The sequence below is a fragment of the Pongo abelii genome, chromosome 19 (assembly GCF_028885655.2).
Source record: "Pongo abelii isolate AG06213 chromosome 19, NHGRI_mPonAbe1-v2.0_pri, whole genome shotgun sequence".
NCBI lineage: Eukaryota > Metazoa > Chordata > Mammalia > Primates > Hominidae > Pongo > Pongo abelii.
The window spans coordinates 10,410,583-10,430,536 of NC_072004.2; the positions used below are offsets into that span (position 1 = coordinate 10,410,583).

The following is a 19,954-nucleotide window of genomic DNA, read 5'->3' on the forward strand; positions in this document are numbered from 1 at the left end:
TGAATGATAAATTAAATAGGCATGACATGTGAAGCAATCATTATGTACCCAGAACATATGGGAAATATACTTGCTAGAAAGACTCAGTTAAAAAAAGTAATCTGAACCATTTGGCACACTTTATGTTCAGTGTATAAAATCAGATTCTGAAAACATCACTTCAAAATTGAATTCTTTATTCCATAAATGTATATATCTGACTACTTTCTTTCCTACTGACAATATAACTTCCTTTACCTCGAATCTAAAGGTGACAGAAGTATGAAGGGAAGAGAGATTATGTGTAAGGACTAAAAATGATCCATTCCTAGGAGAAAATTGCGTCTTATGTTGTATCATTAAAATTCTGTACTTTAACCTATATTCTCTACCACTGTGGAGTTAAGTGATAGTAACTTGGTTTTGCTTTCTAAGAGTTTGGCTTTTTTCTTAATGTATTTTGTAGGAAAGACTGAAAGAAAATTCAACATTGATGATTTAACAAATTCACAAATTGTACCCCTAAGACTATTTTGGTGATACAGAAACTGAAATACTAAAGAATAAAATAAATGCCTTTTCTGAGGACCGTAAAGTTTTCATGAATAGTAGAGATATTATATCACCAAATTAACATATCTTTTCCCCAAATTGTGCAGACCTAGTCTGCTTTTAAACTCTTTTATCTTTCATATTTTTGTGAATTTTAACCTGAGTATTTTAAGTTTTCCTAGGTGGCAATTGCATTTACTCTTCCCTTCCCACTGCTTAGGGTGGGGTTCACACATACACTTTATTGATATCAATAAGTATATGACAAGCTCCCAAGATACTTTTGGAAGTGTTTAACAATTGCTTGATGAGTGTTAACATATCTAGATCTGATGTAACTGTTGCTCCACCCCCTTAGTAATGGGGAATTCAGGGCCCATTTTCTAGGTAAGTGATACAGAGGTTTGGTGTTTATTCAGTAGTTATCGTGAATGGAGAAAGACTTAATGACTGCAACGGTTGAAGGACTAACTTTCTGATCTTTAAGACATGTTGACATAGCCTGCCTTGTTACACATGAGGGATGATGATAAATGCACAATACATTGTCGTGAGTGCACCAGGGTTAATTACACAACCCAGAGGAATAGCTGTAATTTCATCCCTTTCTCCCATATGCATGAAATCGTTTAGGAAGAAAAGTGAGAGAGAATTAAGTTTTTAGAGGGATAAATGCGAATCCATATGTGTGTGAGTGATAAACATTTTTCTACAAACTGCTCTACTTATTAATAACAGATCACTTGGGACACACCTCACAACTGGTCAGAATATACGAGTGTGTCAGGAAACAGCACTGCTTGTTCTTTGAGAACAGGGAGTATGATTAAGCACAGGGAGGCAAGCAATTTGGTTTTCATGTTTTGAAAGCTAGAAAAGTCATATGAACCTTCTCGATGAGCTCGATGCAGGCAGCCAGGTCCATCCCGAAGTCAATGAACTCCCACTCGATGCCTTCCTTCTTGTACTCCTCCTGCTCCAGCACGAACATGTGGTGGTTGAAAAACTGTTGCAGTTTCTCGTTGGTGAAGTTGATGCACAGCTGCTCCAGGCTGTTGAACTACAGGACAAGATAAATATAGGAAATTACACATAACTTAATTATTCTATCTACAGAGTATCTATTAGTATTTTCTTTTGAATTTAAGGCATTTTGGTTTATTAAATTATAAACCTTCAGATTGTTTTCCTATTATATAGTTCTAAACAAAGTAGAATTGATTCTTTGAATACTTATTTTCCAAGTAACTGCATGAGATCATGCATACTAGGCAAAATACTGTGAAATGAGGACTCTGAAATATTCCCTCAGAGTAATTTTAAAAAGGTGTTTTCATGCTCATCTGCTTGGATCCAGGATAGATTTTGACTATTTTAACCTCTCAGGGATCAACTTTTGAGACTTCTAGACTCAAAAGAATAGAATTTTCTCTTTTCCTATTTATACCTGTTTACTTTTCATATCTTTTCAAAGACTCTTTTCAGTAGGAATTACATTTGTATATTTTGTAAGGTACATTTTGTAAAAGTGATTTTGTATGCTCTAACCAGATTGATAAAATGACTGAGGATTTGCACTTGCTAATTTTCTGTCAGTTCACTACTCACATCAAAGATCTCAAAGCCAGCAATGTCCAAGACCCCGATGAAGTACTGCCTGGGTTGCTTGGTGTCCAGCTGCTGGTTGATGCGGGTGACCATCCACAGGAACATCTTCTCGTAGATGGCTTTGGCCAGAGCACCCACTGCGTTGTACACCTTCAATAGAAGTGATAGTTTAGTTTTTTAAATTGAAAACAGTGATGAACTCCTGAGTCACTTGCGGTTCAAATAAATCAGAGAATTTAAGTCATGTTTACCTGCTGCACAGTCTGGCCTTTGGTGACGAACTCATTGCCGACCTTGACTCTGGGATAGCAGAGAGATTTGAGCAGGTCAGCAGAGTTCAGACTTGTCAGATAAGCAGCTTTGTCAGCAACTGTGTGAACAAGGTGAGAATGGTGAAACTGACCATGGCTTACACAATTTAAAATGTAAATGATGATGACAAAGAAAAAAGGTTTTACTCAAAAAGATGTGCAAATGTTATTGAAACCTATTCATTTGTTCATATTGCCTCAAAAGCATTGCCACCACTTGCACTAATTTTAGTCATTTCTTGTGATGATAAATTGGAGGTTGGGGAATCGATGCTCTCTGTGATATTTAACGTGGCAAAAGTAGACCACAGATAAAAATAATTTGAGAAACCCTAACCTAGAGGAGTAGTGACAGAAATATTCAGATCTCTGTTTCTTTCAGTGCATGTGGGCACACAGATTATCCACTGAAATAAAATATGTTTTAGTCAAATAGCAAATATGAACTTACGAAAAGCCAATGAAGAATGGAATGAGCAGAAATCACAAATCTGCTCAATAATGTAAAACGTCAGGCAGTGTGTAATTTCCTTGTCGTAATACTTTTGCCCTTCACGAGCTAGATCAGAGAAAGTAAAAACACGGTCCCTGCCTCTGAAAAGTTCACTATGTCAGTTTTGTCAAGTGGAAGATACCAACAGGGGGTGGTACCTTCCGTGCCATCTGGCTCTGCCTGCTCTTCCCTTTGCTTTTGCTTGAATTTCATGTTCCCGTAATGCATCACGGCTCCAGTGAGCTTGTAAATGGCCACCTTTTCATCAGCAGTGAAACCCAGGATGTCCACAGCACTCTGTCAAAAGAGTTGAATTTACTCATCCCCAATTAGCACCATGGAAGAATCCCTCAGAACACCGGGGCTGTCTCCCACTTTTTTCTCAAAATGCATTGCCTTATATTTGACTAGCACTTTGCCACTCATATGCTTTACCTTTTGATCCACATGGCAACACCAAGAGGTATGCATCAGTCTTTCCATTTGAGTCATGAGTCCATTTGGTCACAGCATATGATGTGACTTGTCCACACTCACTGAACCAGGACTCAGAGCCATGACTTTTGATGCCAAGGCCAGTGCTTTGCCCCTTTTCTCCACCCCAGCCCCCCTTTGCTTCTCAGGCACATGCTTCTCAAGGTCTTTTGGCTATTTTTGTTTCTTTTCTCCAGTCTCACGAGTCTCTCTGTTGCTTCTTATTCTCCTATTTGTCCTATCCTAATACATAATCCCAGTCTACCTTCCCCCGCTAATGGGCATGAGTGATAAAGTTGGAAAGAGGGTATGAGGAGAACAGCAATGGTTGTGGGTCTTTCTCCACATGCCTCTCTGATAGCAAGCCACAGCTGAGCTGACCATGAGATGCCTGGGGTAGCAAACTTTAGCTAGTCATTTATTTCTCATGCAGAGAAGAGACATTTATGAAAAGAAGGAATTTTGCCGTTTAGTGTAATATTTCTGTGTCTTTTTTCTCTATCGAATTTGATTACCTTTTTAGTTGCCCACATAGGCTTTGAAAAGGCTTATAAATGGGGGCAGGATTCAGAGCAGGCAGAGGAAAATATGTTTATTTGCCATTCTTACCTAAGACTCTTTCCCCAGATTATTGACTTCCACTTCCAGCTCATTAACTCTACCTATTTACAGAAACTAGACATTATTACAGAAGTCTTAGAGCAAGACTGCTACATTTTTTTAAACCTCGCAGACCAGGGTGTGTTTCTTAACTCCTTATCACTTTCGGACACACAAAGATAATAATAAGTTATAGAGAGTACAAGCTGATATTTATAATATAAAGCCACACAAATGAATTATTGACTTCTTGAAAATAATATTTTAATAGAAAAAGCAGTTTTGCAAGCACTGTCAACCCTAACTCGGGGGTATTGGGATAGTCCCACTGATATTAAAGTTAAAAATAAGGAAGATTATTTAGAAATCAAAAGAAAACGTGAAATATATATAAAGTTTACATATAAAGAAAGTAAGCCAAAAAGCAATAATCCTTAAAAAAGAGGTGATGGTGGGGAGAGAGTGTGTTGTTTCAAAAATAAATATAAAGGCTTATGGAGTCCCCAAAATGAGTGTTTTTGAAGTAGAAAACCCACTTCTTCTAATGCTGCTTAGGGAGTAGAGAGGGATATATCATTAGCCCACAGAGGTTTATTCAAAATAAGGCTTATGTTTACATGTGACTGTAGAAGAACAGTGGGAGTTCCATGTTTAGTTGTAATAATATTGCAGTTCCTTCCCAGAATCTTAGGTGTGAGGTCTGGCATAAAATAGCAGAGAAACGTTAATATTGGAGCATAAATATCAACCAAAAATGACTAATAAGAAAGATAGAATAAAAGGAGCCTACTAGCTAAGGAATACTAAAGACCCAACATTTATTACAGGCAGTGAAATCTTTTTAACACATGTAGGGGGAGGGTATTGAAATATCCTATAATTTGTTTCCAAAAGTAAGAAAGCCCAAAGGGTTGTATTACCTATTTATAGTCTTTCTGCCACTGCTTTCCACCCTAATAGAGGAGAGTGTTGTACACTGGAAAATGAATTTACTTTTTACTACTTTGCACCTATTACTTACATCTGTGGCCATCAGCTCTTCCTGGTCATCAATGCTGGGCACAGTAATTTCCCCTTGGCTGACAAACGCGAAGTCATATGGGTTGGTGGTGATCAGAAGCATTTCTGAACACATGGAAAAGAACAATATATAGACAGCATTGCTTTGGTCATCAAAAACATTTCAGAGAGGCTTCTTAGAAGGGCTGTTATTCTTTGGTAGAAATAAATCAAACATGTGTCTTACCAATGAGCTCTGGTTTCTTATTGGACATGATTTGATAAAATATGTGGTAGCTTCTTTCAGCCTTTAGCTGAAAAGTAACTCGGGACTTCTCTAGCAGATCTGGAAAGTCAGATTAAGCTCATTTAAAAGAAGATACCACAGTGAAAAATTAAGTGTTTGAAAATTTCACACAACAGAAATAAGTACAAGATTTTCTAATATGTACCCACAAAGAAAAAGATTCTCAATCACTAATATTTATTAACTTACATGTTTCAATATCTGCAGAAGCAAGTTTGCCTGTGGCACCAAAATGGATCCTGATGAATTTACCCTTAAAAAAGAAAAGGAGGGATTATTGTACACATTAAAATCAGAAACTATTCTTTAGCTGTGGACCAAACAGGTGGAAAAAATATTGACACCACATGCACACAAGAGTCAGTGCTGATCCTCATGAAAATGAAGATCAAGAGACTTACAAAGCGAGAGGAGTTGTCATTCCTCACGGTCTTGGCATTGCCGAAGGCTTCCAGTAGGGGGTTAGCACTGATGATTTGATCTTCAAGGGTCCCCTTAAGAGAAATGAATAAGACAGACAAAGAAAAAAGTTGCAGTAAATAATTTCCCATTGACCTCTTTCCCTTCCCCATTGCCCCTGCACAGTATTCTGTAACTTTGGGAAAGGCTTTCTAAAATAAGTTAAAAAGAAAGTAAATTGGGAAGGGGAATGGGATACTCCAGTGATGTGGTCTTGATTTCTGCATCCCCCAGGCCCAGAAAAGCACCTAAAAAATGATTGTGAGAATTTTTGCCTATTATACTTGCCAGTACATTGCCCTATTCATCTCATTCTCACAAGCTCTTCCAAGAGTTATTTTCCAAATTCTGGCATCACTTGCAATTAGCTGCTATGATTTTGAAGCACCACAGTCAATTAAAAAAATTAACCTTTATTTTGGATTCAGGGGATACAGTGCAAGTTTGTACATGGGTATATTGCATGACACTGAGATTTAGGGTATGGATGATCCTGTCATCCAGGTAATGAGCATAGATAGTACCCAATAGGTAGTTTTTTGGCTCTTGCCTCCCTCCTACCCTTCCCCATCTAGTAGTCTCCAGTGTCTATTCTTCCCATCTTTACGCCCATTCATGCTCAATGTCTAGCTCTCACTTATAAGAGAACATGCTGTATTTGGTTTTCTGTTCCTGCATTAATTCGCTTAGGACAGTGGCCTCCTCATGTTGCTGCAAAAATATGATTTTGATCTTTTTTAAGGCTGCATAGTATTCCATGGTGTATACATACTACATTTTCTTTATACAGTCTACTGTTGATGGGCACGTGGTTAGATTTTAAAATCTGTTATTCTGTCCTTAGATGACTATCATGCCCACCTGCATTTTGCCAGAGGTAGGTTCCTCTTTTTTCTTCTCTCCAGTAACTGCAATTGTTGCAAAGTACTGGATGACACGCTTCGTGTTCACAGTCTTCCCTGCACCAGATTCTCCACTATCAAGTTCAAACAGAAGAAAAGGTCAGAATCTAAGGTAGTAGTAGCCACTACAATGATCAAAACAGAAAGAAAGTAATGAAATCTACATACGTAATCAGGATTGACTGGTTTTCACGATCTGTAAAAGAGAAGCCAAAGATAATATTTAGAAAAACGCACTTAACACATAGGTCAACACAGCACTTATAAACTCAAAATTGTCTTTTAAAACTCCCCATTTGCAAAAATAACTATATGAATTTGTGCTTTGCTTCTCATAAGGTTTTTCTAAAAATAAGTATCAAAGATGTGCTAATTAATAATCCCATTACCTTTCTAATGTATAGACTAATGCATCATTTTACCATTTTATCCATGAAAATAATCTATCAATATCAGATTAATAACAATTTTGTGTCCCATCCAGTCACCTGGTTCATAGTACAAAATTATGTCAATGTCCAATTTAAAGTTTCGTACTGTGCTTGTGATAACTTGTCACTGTGAGACTTCAAAACTTACTTTTTAGGAGAGATTATGTATTATCTATAATTCAAATGCAGAGTTGATGCCTAAATTTAATTAATTTTGAGGTGGAACTAGCATTAGTTAATTTGGATTTTAGCATAGAAATCTAAGCAAAATTTCCTCCATTTTTGGAACTAGTGCTTAGCATAGAAATCTAAGCAAAACTTCTTCTATGTTTGGAACTAGTGCATTTTATTCTAAATATATTTCCCTAATTTTATTATTTCTGTTATCATGTTTGTGCTGAACATTTATTCTCAGAATACTAGCCCTATGTTTTTTTCTGATATCAGTATACAACTATTTTACAAATGGCTATGGAAATTGTAATTCTCACTCACCAGTTAGCATGAACTGATAGGCATTGTCAGAGATGGAGAAGATGTGGGGCGGGGCCTCCTGGCGCTTTTTGCCTCGGTAGGCTGTCACCACCTCAGGGTTGTACACCGGCAGCCACTTGTAGGGGTTGACGGTGACACAGAAGAGGCCCGAGTAGGTCTGTGGGAAAGGACGGGGATGCTCAATCAGCAATCACCTTATTTATCTATCTTGGAAATACTGCTTTAAGGGCAAGTAGAGCGGGACCTAAGTACTGTGTTAGTTCTCATAAAGTTTCATTCATTTGTTGCCTCCCTCCATCATTGCTGCTGCACAAAATGCTTCAGTTTTTCAAGCAATTCAGTTAAGTAAATGGTTTTCCACATGTACATTTAAAAACATATCAGAGTTTACAACATTAACCAAACAATTGGTCATAAAAGAACAGTGCAATAGCCAAATTTATTGAAAGCCCTTAATTTATTTTAGCTAACGTGTAGAATGTGGAGTGAGTGAGAAATAGCGTTGAAAGGGTGCTCACGTAGATCATCCAGGCTGCGTAGCGCTCTTTGAGGTTGTACAGCACAGCAGGCTCATGCAGGTGAGTCATCATGGCCATGTCCTCGATCTTGTCATATTTGGGAGGGTTCATGGAGAAGACTTGGTCTTCTTTCACAGTTACAGTCTGTTAAGAAAAGAAGGAGCCAGTGCATATCAAATAAGTAGCAGAAAAGGCCAGGTCAAAAAAATAAGTATCACCTAAATTAACCCAAAATGAGGCAGAGTCTAATCAGCTCCAGGTGTTTTTACTCACAGCTCCAGCTTCGGTCTTGGCTGTCACCTTCCCCCCTTCCCTGCTCTGCACTGTTGCTTTCACGTAAGACTCCTTAGGGTCCACCACAAAGACTGATGTCTTGGCATCAAAAGGCTTGTTCTGAGCTTCAATTCGCTCCTTTTCAGACTTTCGGAGGAAAGGAGCAGCCTCCCCAAAAATGGCCATCTCAGAGTCGGAACTCATGGCTGCAGGTTATTGATGGCAGTACTGGACTAAGTATACCTAGAGGAAGAAACAGAGCCAAATGATGATTCAGGGTTGGGGTGGAGAATTGTTCTGTTGATTTCATATTAATGTGCTTAATTTTCCATGCTTGTTTCCTCACCCCTGCCTTTAGGGACCACTCCTGTGTACTATGTCAAGGAGCTGAGAGATCAGCTCATTGATTTGAAAGCACTATGTTGATAGCTTAATTTTTGTGATACTTTAAGCCTAAGTTCCATCCTCTATCTTGTAAACCTTAGTTGAGAAATGTGGAGGAATCAACATTCAATCAGCAACATTTGTGATGCTCCAAGCATGTTCAGAATTTTTTCTTTTTCTTGCTACTTTTCTTTCTTATTTCCAACTTCCCCCCTTAACATTGTGATGATACAAAGAAATGGACAATAACTGTTTCCAGTGGCTTTACAGTATAAATGAACCTGTCTTAAAAAACTCAAATACAGATCTTTAGGCAAATTTTCCTCTCATCCCAAATTATTAAAATTGGATGTCAGATTTACTAAAATTGAATGTGGACAGATACACCTGTTCTTTCAGGACATAAGTCCAGATCTAATCATTACAAATAAACACCTAGTTAACTGACAGGTATTAGGTAAGTAAAGGAAAAAATAACTACAATGAAAGCTGAATATCCAACATATAATTTTGCTGTAAGTTAAAATTAAAGTCTCCTTTATTAGTTTCGAAATTGTTTGAAAGTCAGAAGTAGTATCTAAACCAAAAACAACTTTAAAAGATTCTTGGAGAAAAAGAACTTCTTAATTTTTAATAAAATTTTATAGTGATTGTATGTGTTGAGTCTGTATTTCTCTTTGTTTTTAGTTGGATTTCAACATAACATATTTTAAAATCTGATTCTTATTTTCTTAGGTTTATAATCTCGTTCTTTCTTCTCCTCTTTTTAAAAATACTAACCAGTCTTCTAAATACTTTTTGTGAAATGGATAGCCAGTATAAAGTTTCAAGCCAAAATGAACTTAAAAAATTTTCCCCGCTGACAAATTAATTATGAGAAAATAAAATAAGTCCTGCTGTCCTGATGGCAAGGACAGGGTGAGTGGCCAGAATAAAAGAAGGTGACCTCTGTGGAGCAGAAGTGTCTTGGTTGCCAATGACAATGACAGGAATGATGGCGACAACAACAGCAATAGCCACCACCTTCTGTAGGCTTTCCAGAGTCTTGATCTTTTGTCATCAGCATTAACTTTCTCTCAACTTAAAATGTTAGCTATGGAATTTCCACATACTCTATTTTCAAAATCAGTCTTATCTGTAAAAGTGTCCTGATGACACTGTGAAACTTAGACATATTTTCAGGGGATATATATTGGAACATTTAATGTCAGGTTTTTTTTCTTTGAAGAAGAAATGTTATTATATTACATTATATTTTGTTTCTGTGTTTGTTTTTACACCAGGCAACTTTGAATTAACAACACACTACCACGTGGAGATTACTATAATGCAGTGTATCCAGGAAACACAGAAAGATGATTGCTACCCTTCCCATCTCCTGTCTTATTATAGATTAATTGTTTCCCAACTTGGGGATCAAGCCCCCACAGAGCCTCAGGTTGTTGCAGGGGGTCCTTGAATCCACCCACACAGTGATCATTGCCTCAAGTTTGAGGAAGGAACATTTCCACATGAACAGTGTTTTCTGTTCTTTTCTAAATGAATATAGCTGCTATGTTAAATATAAACTCATTTAAAATAATTCTTAAGTGTAGAATAGGTTTTCATGATTATATATACCCTTAACATAATACTAAAAGTACATGTCTCCACATGCACAATTAGCAGGATTCCATTAGTTTTGATTCTCCATTAGCAGGGTTCCATTAAATGTTTTGATTCTGTGGAGGAGTCCTTGAAAACCACTGACTTCAATCACAGTTGGCAAGAGCTGGAAGGACTTTAGCAGTCAATAGAATCCAGCCTCCTCGTTTACGGATGAGGAAACTAAGGCCTAGAAAGGTTAAGGGTCATTCAGTGTCATAGAGGTGGGTGATAAGTGGCGGTGCTGGGACATGAGTCCTGTTCCGCTAAATGCAGGTTTGTTAATTCCACTGCAACACACTGTATTTCGAGATACATAAAGGCTAACTGGCTTGACCCAGGCAAATAGAATCAGTGAAAAGCCTGGATTGGCACCTAGAAATATCGACTTGCAGATAAACACACCTTGATTTTATCATGCGGTCTCTCTGATATATCTTTATGGGTTAAGTTGTAGTAGTTCTCATTAAATATTACATATGATGGCTGCATTCTTTCTGAAGTTCTAACAACATGTGAAAGAGAAGTTTCATTAAGTTTTGTTTGATTAAGTGGCCTGAAAAGTCAAAATTTTATGAGAAGGCATTTTTAAAGAATAGCTGCCCCAATATCCTATTCCCAATACTAAACTAGGAAATAAAATGGTAGCTCATTAAGATGTAGCAATATAGAGATTCCTTTGTTCTTTAGAGTGTAATAATAAATTATTCTTACCTCTTGTATTATCAGATGAAGAAGGTGGCAGACTCAAAGCAGACAACTACTGTTGAAAGAAAAAATAAAGAGAATGCGGGATTCTTTTTTTCCCCATTTAATCACAAAATACTAGTAACTATATTGTGTACAATGTCATCCTTAAGAATGGTGGAAAGAATAATTAAAATTTGGGAAACAGTAGATATCCCTTAAATGAAAAATCGTCATCATCAGGAATGTAAAAGTAAGTGTTCTTCCACATATACATACCTTCAAGAATTTTGAGGAAGGACAGGACAGAGGCATCTCAGCTCCACTTTTATAGAGACCATTCTGCAAACACAGCAGCCACCTCAGCTGTCCTAGCTGGGAACCTACTTGGCAAAACCATTTTTGGCAATCTCTTTGCACAATATTCACTGACTGTGGCTGTGAATGGATATAATTAGAAATATTTCTTGACACCCATAAATAATTTAACAGAGGATGATCTAGGGTTCTTTATAGGCATTTGATAGGGGATGGGGATTCAGGGCTTCTCACACTGTTTCTCCAGTTTGGCTGTTGCGTCATTCATCACAGAATTCAAAGCCAGATTCCCACTTACTCCTCTGCCTATAAAATTGGTCCAACAGAATGAGTCTGGTGTGAGGAGTTTAGCATTAATTAATTTGTTGGTTCTTAGAGCCATTAAGGAGTCTGGAATGAATTTTAGATCTGACACTATGATTGGAAGCAGTGAGTGATGCATATTAGGACAACATTCCTAGCCACAGTCTGGATTTTAGAAAGACTGGCGATAGCTTCTTTTAAAGTCTGAAAGTCTAAATATGAAGGTGAAAGTGAATTCTCAGATTAGGCAGTGGTGATGGACCACTGGGGGAGGCATAAGGGATTTAGAATAGATATAAACACTTCTGTTCTTTTTCTGGAGGACTTTCCATGGATATCTCCAGCTTGTATGTTTTCACTGAAGGAACAACAGGATGCTGTGTGATGTTCCATGCATGTTTCCTCTGCATAATGGAAGGAGAAACATGCACTCCTAGTTCATGGGCAGACTCTCATGACTAGCTATAGCTCTAATGAGGTGGGTACCGCATATTTTTATTTAAGGTGGGAGGAAAGTCATGGTATCCACAATATTCTCCCTGTGGATTGAAAAGATGGATGGGCCATCACATATGCCCATAATACTAATAAATTGGCTTTTGATGGTTTTGCTACATACACAGCTGTTACTGAATATGACAGGAAATATGCCTACTCTAAGTGTGACCCTAACTGAGATCTGGTGAGATATTTTCAACTATCATTAGCTGGCTTAAATTACTGATTAATGAGATCAATGTTTTTATAATTCTGTTGACTTAGAATTTATCTTTGACACATTGATAGATTGAATCTTTTATACTTTTAAAATTTATTTTGATAAAATTCTATGAAATAGGTAGTCAGGCTTTAAAAACAAAATCTCCATGAAAATAACTCACCGAAGTCTAGCGACTTACCCAAAGTGCTAGGCTCTAAGCCAGAAAGAAACTTGTTCTATTTTTTCTCTCAGATTTTCACAACTCATTTATTTTTACTTCTTTTGGAACTTAACATCTGACTTGCAGACGTAACAAGTATGTATTATATTTACTGTATTTGAAGTTGAAAGATTAAAGAAGAAAATATGAATGAGACCAAGATACATAGGATGAGTTATAGGATTACAGATAATGAGGACTCTTTACATAACAGTTAGAACTCTGATCAATTACAGATAGACTGATCACTCAGATCTTGAAAGCTCTGAAATGAGACCATAATATTCTAGTGGGACCCCTATTATGGGCCACCAGGAGTGGATCAGAGGACCTTGCAGAGCTTGGACAAGGAGAGAAGAGAAGCAGCACTGAGTGAGGGAGTACACATTTCCCTTAGACTTGCTTCTTAATGGATTGTCTACATAGAAAACACAGGAGATTAACACGAAGGCTTTTGTATTTGTATGGTTCTTTGTGATTAGATATGAGTGGGAACAAAGGCTCCAATCTAAATAAGGAGAATTATTTTGGAAGATGTATTTAAGCAGTCTGTGTAAAAGCTACTCACTCTCTATTTTCCTCAGATTAGGAAATGTTACAGGTTTCTATAACCTTGCATTTCCTTATCTATTAAAAACATAAATCTGGTGAAAATCACATACTGCCTTCACCTTACAGGGTTGTATGAATTAAATTAGATTTTATATATGTAGGTATCAGAAATTATATTATTATATCACATATGGGAGATTATCTATACTTTATTATATGTAATCTTATGTAATTCATACATGCACGTATGTAAACTGCTTAGGATAGTGTCACCAGGGGCAGCTGAGGCAAACATTTCTTCACTAGAGATGAAGGTCACAATGGCTTGCTGGTGTTTCTCCCAGATATACCCAGGGAGTTGAAGTGGTAGTAAAGAGCTGAAGATAGATGGTAGATAGGAAATGTCTAATGAACAAGATTATTTTTTTCTTTTTTTTTTAAATTTATTATTATTATACTTTAGGTTTTAGGGTACATGTGCAGATTAGTTACGTATGTATACATGTGCCATGCTGGTGTGCTGTACCCACTAACTCGTCATCTAGCATTAGGTATATCTCCCAGTGCTATCCCTCCCCCCTCCCCCCACCCCACAACAGTCCCCAGAGTGTGATGTTCCCCTTCCTGTGTCCATGTGTTCTCATTGTTCAATTCCCACCTATGAGTGAGAACATGCGGTGTTTGGTTTTTTGTTCTTGCGGTAGTTTACTGAGAATGATGATTTCCAATTTCATCCATGTCCCCACAAGGGACATGAAATCATCATTTTTTATGGCTGCATAGTATTCCATGGTGTATATGTGCCACATTTTCTTAATCCAGTCTATCATTGTTGGACATTTGGCTTGGTTCCAAGTCTTTGCTATTGTGAATAATGCCGCAATAAACATACGTGTGCATGTGTCTTTATAGCAGCATGATTTATAGTCCTTTGGGTATATACCCAGTAATGGGATGGCTGGGTCAAATGGTATTTCTTGTTCTAGATCCCTGAGGAATCACCATACTGACTTCCACAAGGGTTGAACTAGTTTACAGTCCCACCAACAGTGTAAAAGTGTTCCTATTTCTCCACATCCTCTCCAGCACCTGTTGTTTCCTGACTTTTTAATGATTGCCATTCTAACTGGTGTGAGATGGTATCTCATTGTGGTTTTGATTTGCATTTCTCTGATGGCCAGTGATGGTGAGCATTTTTTCATGTGTTTTTTGGCTGCATAAATGTCTTCTTTTGAGAAGTGTCTGTTCATGTCCTTTGCCCACTTTTTGATGGGGTTGTTTGTTTTTTTCTTGTAAATTTGTTTGAGTTCATTGTAGATTCTGGATATTAGCCGTTTGTCAGATGAGTAGGTTGCGAAAATTTTCTCCCATTTTGTAGGTTGCCTGTTCACTCTGATGGTAGTTTCTTTTGCTGTGCAGAAGCTCTTTAGTTTAATTAGATCCCATTTGTCAATTTTGGCTTTTGTTGCTATTGCTTTTGGTGTTTTAGACATGAAGTCCTTGCCCATGCCTATGTCCTGAATGGTAACGCCTAGGTTTTCTTCTAGGGTTTTTATGGTTTTAGGTCTAACGTTTAAGTCTTTAATCCATCTTGAATTGATTTTTGTATAAGGTGTAAGGAAGGGATCCAGTTTCAGCTTTCTACATATGGCTAGCCAGTTTTCCCAGCACCATTTATTAAATAGGGAATCCTTTCCCCATTGCTTGTTTTTCTCAGGTTTGTCAAAGATCAGATAGTTGTAGATATGCGGCGTTATTTCTGAGGGCTCTGTTCTGTTCCATTGATCTATATCTCTGTTTTGGTACTAGTACCATGCTGTTTTGCTTACTGTAGCCTTGTAGTATAGTTTGAAGTCAGGTAGTGTGATGCCTCCAGCTTTGTTCTTTTGGCTTAGGATTGACTTGGCGATGCGGGCTCTTTTTTGGTTCCATATGAACTTCAAAGTAGTTTTTTCCAATTCTGTGAAGAAAGTCATTGGTAACTTGATGGGGATGGCATTGAATCTGTAAATTACCTTGGGCAGTATGACCATTTTCACAATATTGATTCTTCCTACCCAGGAGCATGGAATGTTCTTCCATTTGTTTGTATCCTCTTTTATTTCCTTGAGCAGTGGTTTGTAGTTCTCCTTGAAGAGGCCCTTCACATCCCTTGTAAGTTGGATTCCTAGGTATTTTATTCTCTTTGAAGCATTTGTGAATGGGAGTTCACTGATGATTTGGCTCTCTGTTTGTCTGTTATTGGTGTATAAGAATGCTTGTGATTTTTGTACATTGATTTTGTATCCTGAGACTTTGCTGAAGTTGCTTATCAGCTTAAGGAGATTTTGGGCTGAGACGATGGGGTTTTCTAGATATACAATCATGTCGTCTGCAAACAGGGACAATTTGACTTCCTCTTTTCCTAATTGAATACCCTTTATTTCCTTCTCTTGCCTAATTGCCCTGGCCAGAACTTCCAACACTATGTTGAATAGGAGTGGTGAGAGAGGGCATCCCTGTCTTGTGCCAGTTTTCAAAGGGAATGCTTCCAGTTTTTGCCCATTCAGTATGATATTGGCTGTGGGTTTGTCATAGATAGCTCTTACTATTTTGAGATACATCCCATCAATACCTAATTTATTGAGAGTTTTTAGCATGAAGAGTTTTTGAATTTTGTCAAAGGCCTTTTCTGCATCTATTGAGATAATCAGGTGGTTTTTGTCTTTGGTTCTGTTTATATGCTGGATTACATTTATTGATTTGCGTATACTGAACCAGCCTTGCATCCCAGGGATGAAGCCCACTTGATCATGGTGGATAAGCTTTTTGATGTGCTGCTGAATTCGGTTTGCCAGTATTTTATTGAGGATTTTTGCATCAATGTTCATCAAGGATATTGGTCTAAAATTCTCTTTTTTGGTTGTGTCTCTGCCCGGCTTTGGTATCAGGATGATACTGGCCTCATAAAATGAGTTAGGGAGGATTCCCTCTTTTTCTATTGATTGGAGTAGTTTCAGAAGGAATGGTACCGTTCCTCCTTGTACCTCTGGTAGAATTCGGCTGTGAATCCATCTGGTCCTGGACTTTTTTTGGTTGGTAAGCTATTGATTATTGCCACAATTTCAGCTCCTGTTATTGGTCTATTCAGAGATTCAGCTTCTTCCTGGTTTAGTCTTGGGAGAGTGTATGTGTCGAGGAATTTATCCATTTCTTCTAGATTTTCTAGTTTATTTGAGTAGAGGTGTTTGTAGTATTCTCTGATGGTAGTTTGTATTTCTGTGGGATCAGTGGTGATATCCCCTTTATCATTTTTTATTGCATCTATTTGATTCTTCTTTCTTTTTTTCTTTATTAATCTTGCTAGTGGTCTATCAATTTTGTTGATCCTTTCAAAAAACCAGCTCCTGGATTCATTAATTTTTTGAAGGGTTTTTTGTGTCTCTATTTCCTTCAGTTCTTTTCTGATTTCAGTTATTTCTTGCCTTCTGCTAGCTTTTGAATGTGTTTGCTCTTGCTTTTCTAGTTCTTTCAATTGTGATGTTAGGGTGTCAATTTTGGATCTTTCCTGCTTTCTCTTGTGGGCATTTAGTGCTATAAATTTCCCTCTACACACTGCTTTGAATGCATCCCAGAGATTCTGGTATGTTGTGTCTTGGTTCTCGTTGGTTTCAAAGAAAATCTTTTTTCTGCCTTCATTTCGTTATGTACCCAGTAGTCATTCAGGAGCAGGTTGTTCAGTTTCCATGTAGTTGAGTGGTTTTGAGTGAGATTCTTAATCCTGAGTTCTAGCTTGATTGCACTGTGATCTGAGAGATGGTTTGTTATAATTTCTGTTCTTTTACATTTACTGAGGAGAGCTTTACTTCCAAGTATGTGGTCAATTTTGGAATAGGTGTGGTGTGGTGCTGAAAAAAATGTATATTCTGTTGATTTGGGGTGGAGAGTTCTGTAGATGTCTATTAGATCTGCTTGGTGCAGAGCTGAGTTCAATTCCTGGGTATCCTTGTTGACTTTCTGTCTCATTGATCTGTCTAATGTTGACAGTGGGGTGTTAAAGTCTCCCATTATTAATGTGTGGGAGTCTAAGTCTCTTTGTAGGTCACTCAGGACTTGCTTTATGAATCTGGGTGCTCCTGTATTGGGTGCATATATATTTAGGATAGTTAGTTCTTCTTGTTGAATTGATCCCTTTACCATTATGTAATGGCCTTCTTTGTCTCTTTTGATCTTGGTTGGTTTAAAGTCTGTTTTATCAGAGACTAGGATTGCAACCCCTGCCTTTTTTTGTTTTCCATTTGCTTGGTAGATCTTCCTCCATCCTTTTATTTTGAGCCTATGTGTGTCTCTGCATGTGAGATGGGTTTCCTGAATACAGCACACTGATGGGTCTTGAGTCTTTATCCAATTTGCCAGTCTGTGTCTTTTAATTGGAGCATTTAGTCCATTTACATTTAAAGTTAATATTGTTATGTGTGAATTTGATCCTGTCATTATGATGTTAGCTGGCTATTTTGCTCGTTAGTTGATGTAGTCTCTTCCTAGTCTCGATGGTCTTTACATTTTGGCATGATTTTGCAGCAGCTGGTACCGGTTGTGCCTTTCCATGTTTAGCGCTTCCTTCAGGAGCTCTTTTAGGGCAGGCCTGGTGGTGACAAAATCTCTCAGCATTTGCTTGTCTGTAAAGTATTTTATTTCTCCTTCACTTATGAAGCTTAGTTTGGCTGGATATGAAATTCTGGGTTGAAAATTCTTTTCTAAGAATGTTGAATATTGGCCCCCACTCTCTTCTGGCTTGTAGAGTTTCTGCCGAGAGATCCACTGTTAGTCTGATGGCCTTCCCTTTGAGGGTAACCCGACCTTTCTCTCTGGCTGCCCTTAACATTTTTTCCTTCGTTTCAACTTTGGTGAATCTGACAATTATGTGTCTTGGAGTTGCTCTTCTCGAGGAGTATCTTTGTGGCATTCTCTGTATTTCCTGAATCTGAATGTTGGCCTGCCTTGCTAGATTGGGGAAGTTCTCCTGGATAATATCCTGCAGAGTGTTTTCCAACTTGGTTCCATTCTCCCCGTCACTTTCAGGTACACCAATCAGACGTAGATTTGGTCTTTTCACATAGTCCCATATTTCTTGGAGGCTTTGCTCGTTTCTTTTTATTCTTTTTTCTCTAAACTTCCCTTCTCGCTTCATTTCATTCATTTCATCTTCCATTGCTGATACCCTTTCTTCCATTTGATCGCATCGGCTCCTGAGGCTTCTGCATTCTTCACGTAGTTCTCGAGCCTTGGTTTTCAGCTCCATCAGCTCCTTTAAGCACTTCTCTGTATTGGTTATTCTAGTTATACATTCTTCTAAATTTTTTTCAAAGTTTTCAACTTCTTTGCCTTTGGTTTGAATATCCTCCCGTAGCTCAGAGTAATTTGATCGTCTGAAGCCTTCTTCTCTCAGCTTGTCAAAGTCATTCTCCATCCAGCTTTGTTCCGTTGCTGGTGAGGAACTGCGTTCCTTTGGAGGAGGAGAGGCGCTCTGCTTTTTAGAGTTTCCAGTTTTTCTGCTCTGTTTTTTCCCCATCTTTGTGGTTTTATCTACTTTTGGTCTTTGATGATGGTGATGTACAGATGGGTTTTTGGTGTGGATGTCCTTTCTGTTTGTTAGTTTTCCTTCTAACAGACAGGACCCTCAGCTGCAGGTCTGTTGGAGTACCCGGCTGGCCGTGTGAGGTGTCAGTCTGCCCCTCCTTGGGGGTGCCTCCCAGTTAGGCTGCTCGGGGGTCGGGGGTCAGGGACCCACTTGAGGAGGCAGTCTGCCCGTTCTCAGATCTTCAGCTGTGTGCTGGGAGAACCACTACTCTCTTCAAAGCTGTCAGATAGGGACATTTAAGTCTGCAGAGGTTACTGCTGTCTTTTTGTTTGTCTGTGCCCTGCCCCCAGAGGTGGAGCCTACAGAGGCAGGCAGGCCTCCTTGAGCTGTGGTGGGCTCCACCGAGTTCGAGCTTCCCAGCTGCTTTGTTTACCTAAGCAAGCCTGGGCAATGGCGGGCGCCCCTCCCCCAGCCTCACTGCTGCCCTGCAGTTTGATCTCAGACTGCTGTGCTAGCAATCAGCGAGACTCTGTGGGCGTAGGACCCTCTGAGCCAGGTGCGGGATATAATCTCCTGGTGCGCCGTTTTTTAAGCCCGTCGGAAAAGCGTAGTATTTGGGTGGGAGTGACCCGATTTTCCAGGTGCCATCTGTCACCCCTTTCTTTGACTAGAAAAGGGAACTCCCTGACCCCTTGCGCTTCCCGAGTGAGGCAATGCCTCGCCCTATTTCGGCTCGCGCACGGTGCGTGCACCCACTGACCTGCGCTCACTGTCTGGCACTCCCTAGTGAGATGAACCCAGTACCTCAGATGGAAATGCAGAAATCACCTGTCTTCTGCGTCGCTCACGCTGGGGGCTGTAGACCGGAGCTGTTCCTATTCAGCCATCTTGGCTCATCTCTATTTTTTTCTTTTTTAAATTTTGTTTAAAAATACAGTTGGGACCTAAGTTGGAGATGTTCATGTCTTAGCTTCTATAGTGTCCAGTGTGGCAGCATGACATTAATTAAAAAAACCCTTAAGATTCAGCAAGTCAGACTGGTGTTTGTCTTCTTTTAAATTTCTCTGAGACTCCAAAGGGCCATCACTACTGAAAAGAGGTTGTATAGTCACTTTCAAGTCAACTACTTATTACATTCTACATAGTTATATTTCATCATGTGGGTAGGTCACTGACTCACTTGTT

General features: G+C 38.6%; 1 protein-coding gene across 4 annotated transcripts in view; it reads right to left on the reverse strand.

Annotated features, from left to right (window-relative positions):
- MYH4 (myosin-4) overlaps nt 1-16,910 on the reverse strand; it is a 31,484-nt gene extending 14,574 nt beyond the window's left edge. The window contains exons 1-15 of one of the 4 annotated variants that reach the window (XM_054535445.2): nt 11,396-11,417; nt 11,144-11,192; nt 8,402-8,644; nt 8,129-8,272; nt 7,611-7,767; nt 6,853-6,880; nt 6,644-6,758; nt 5,725-5,817; nt 5,513-5,576; nt 5,264-5,362; nt 5,039-5,142; nt 3,102-3,240; nt 2,391-2,509; nt 2,140-2,289; nt 1,421-1,591 (exon numbers count right to left, since the gene is read on the reverse strand). In XM_054535445.2, the coding sequence (XP_054391420.2) occupies nt 1,421-1,591; nt 2,140-2,289; nt 2,391-2,509; nt 3,102-3,240; nt 5,039-5,142; nt 5,264-5,362; nt 5,513-5,576; nt 5,725-5,817; nt 6,644-6,758; nt 6,853-6,880; nt 7,611-7,767; nt 8,129-8,272; nt 8,402-8,605 (1,587 nt within the window). In that variant the 5' untranslated portion in view covers nt 8,606-8,644; nt 11,144-11,192; nt 11,396-11,417. Of the gene's footprint in view, nt 1-1,420; nt 1,592-2,139; nt 2,290-2,390; nt 2,510-3,101; nt 3,241-5,038; nt 5,143-5,263; nt 5,363-5,512; nt 5,577-5,724; nt 5,822-6,643; nt 6,759-6,852; nt 6,881-7,610; nt 7,768-8,128; nt 8,273-8,401; nt 8,645-11,143; nt 11,193-11,395; nt 11,418-16,899 lie in introns of those variants that run through there. The other 3 variants (XM_054535446.2, XM_054535448.2, XM_054535447.2) reach the window with 3 other exon arrangements.
- Between the last annotated feature and the right edge of the window lie 3,044 nt (nt 16,911-19,954).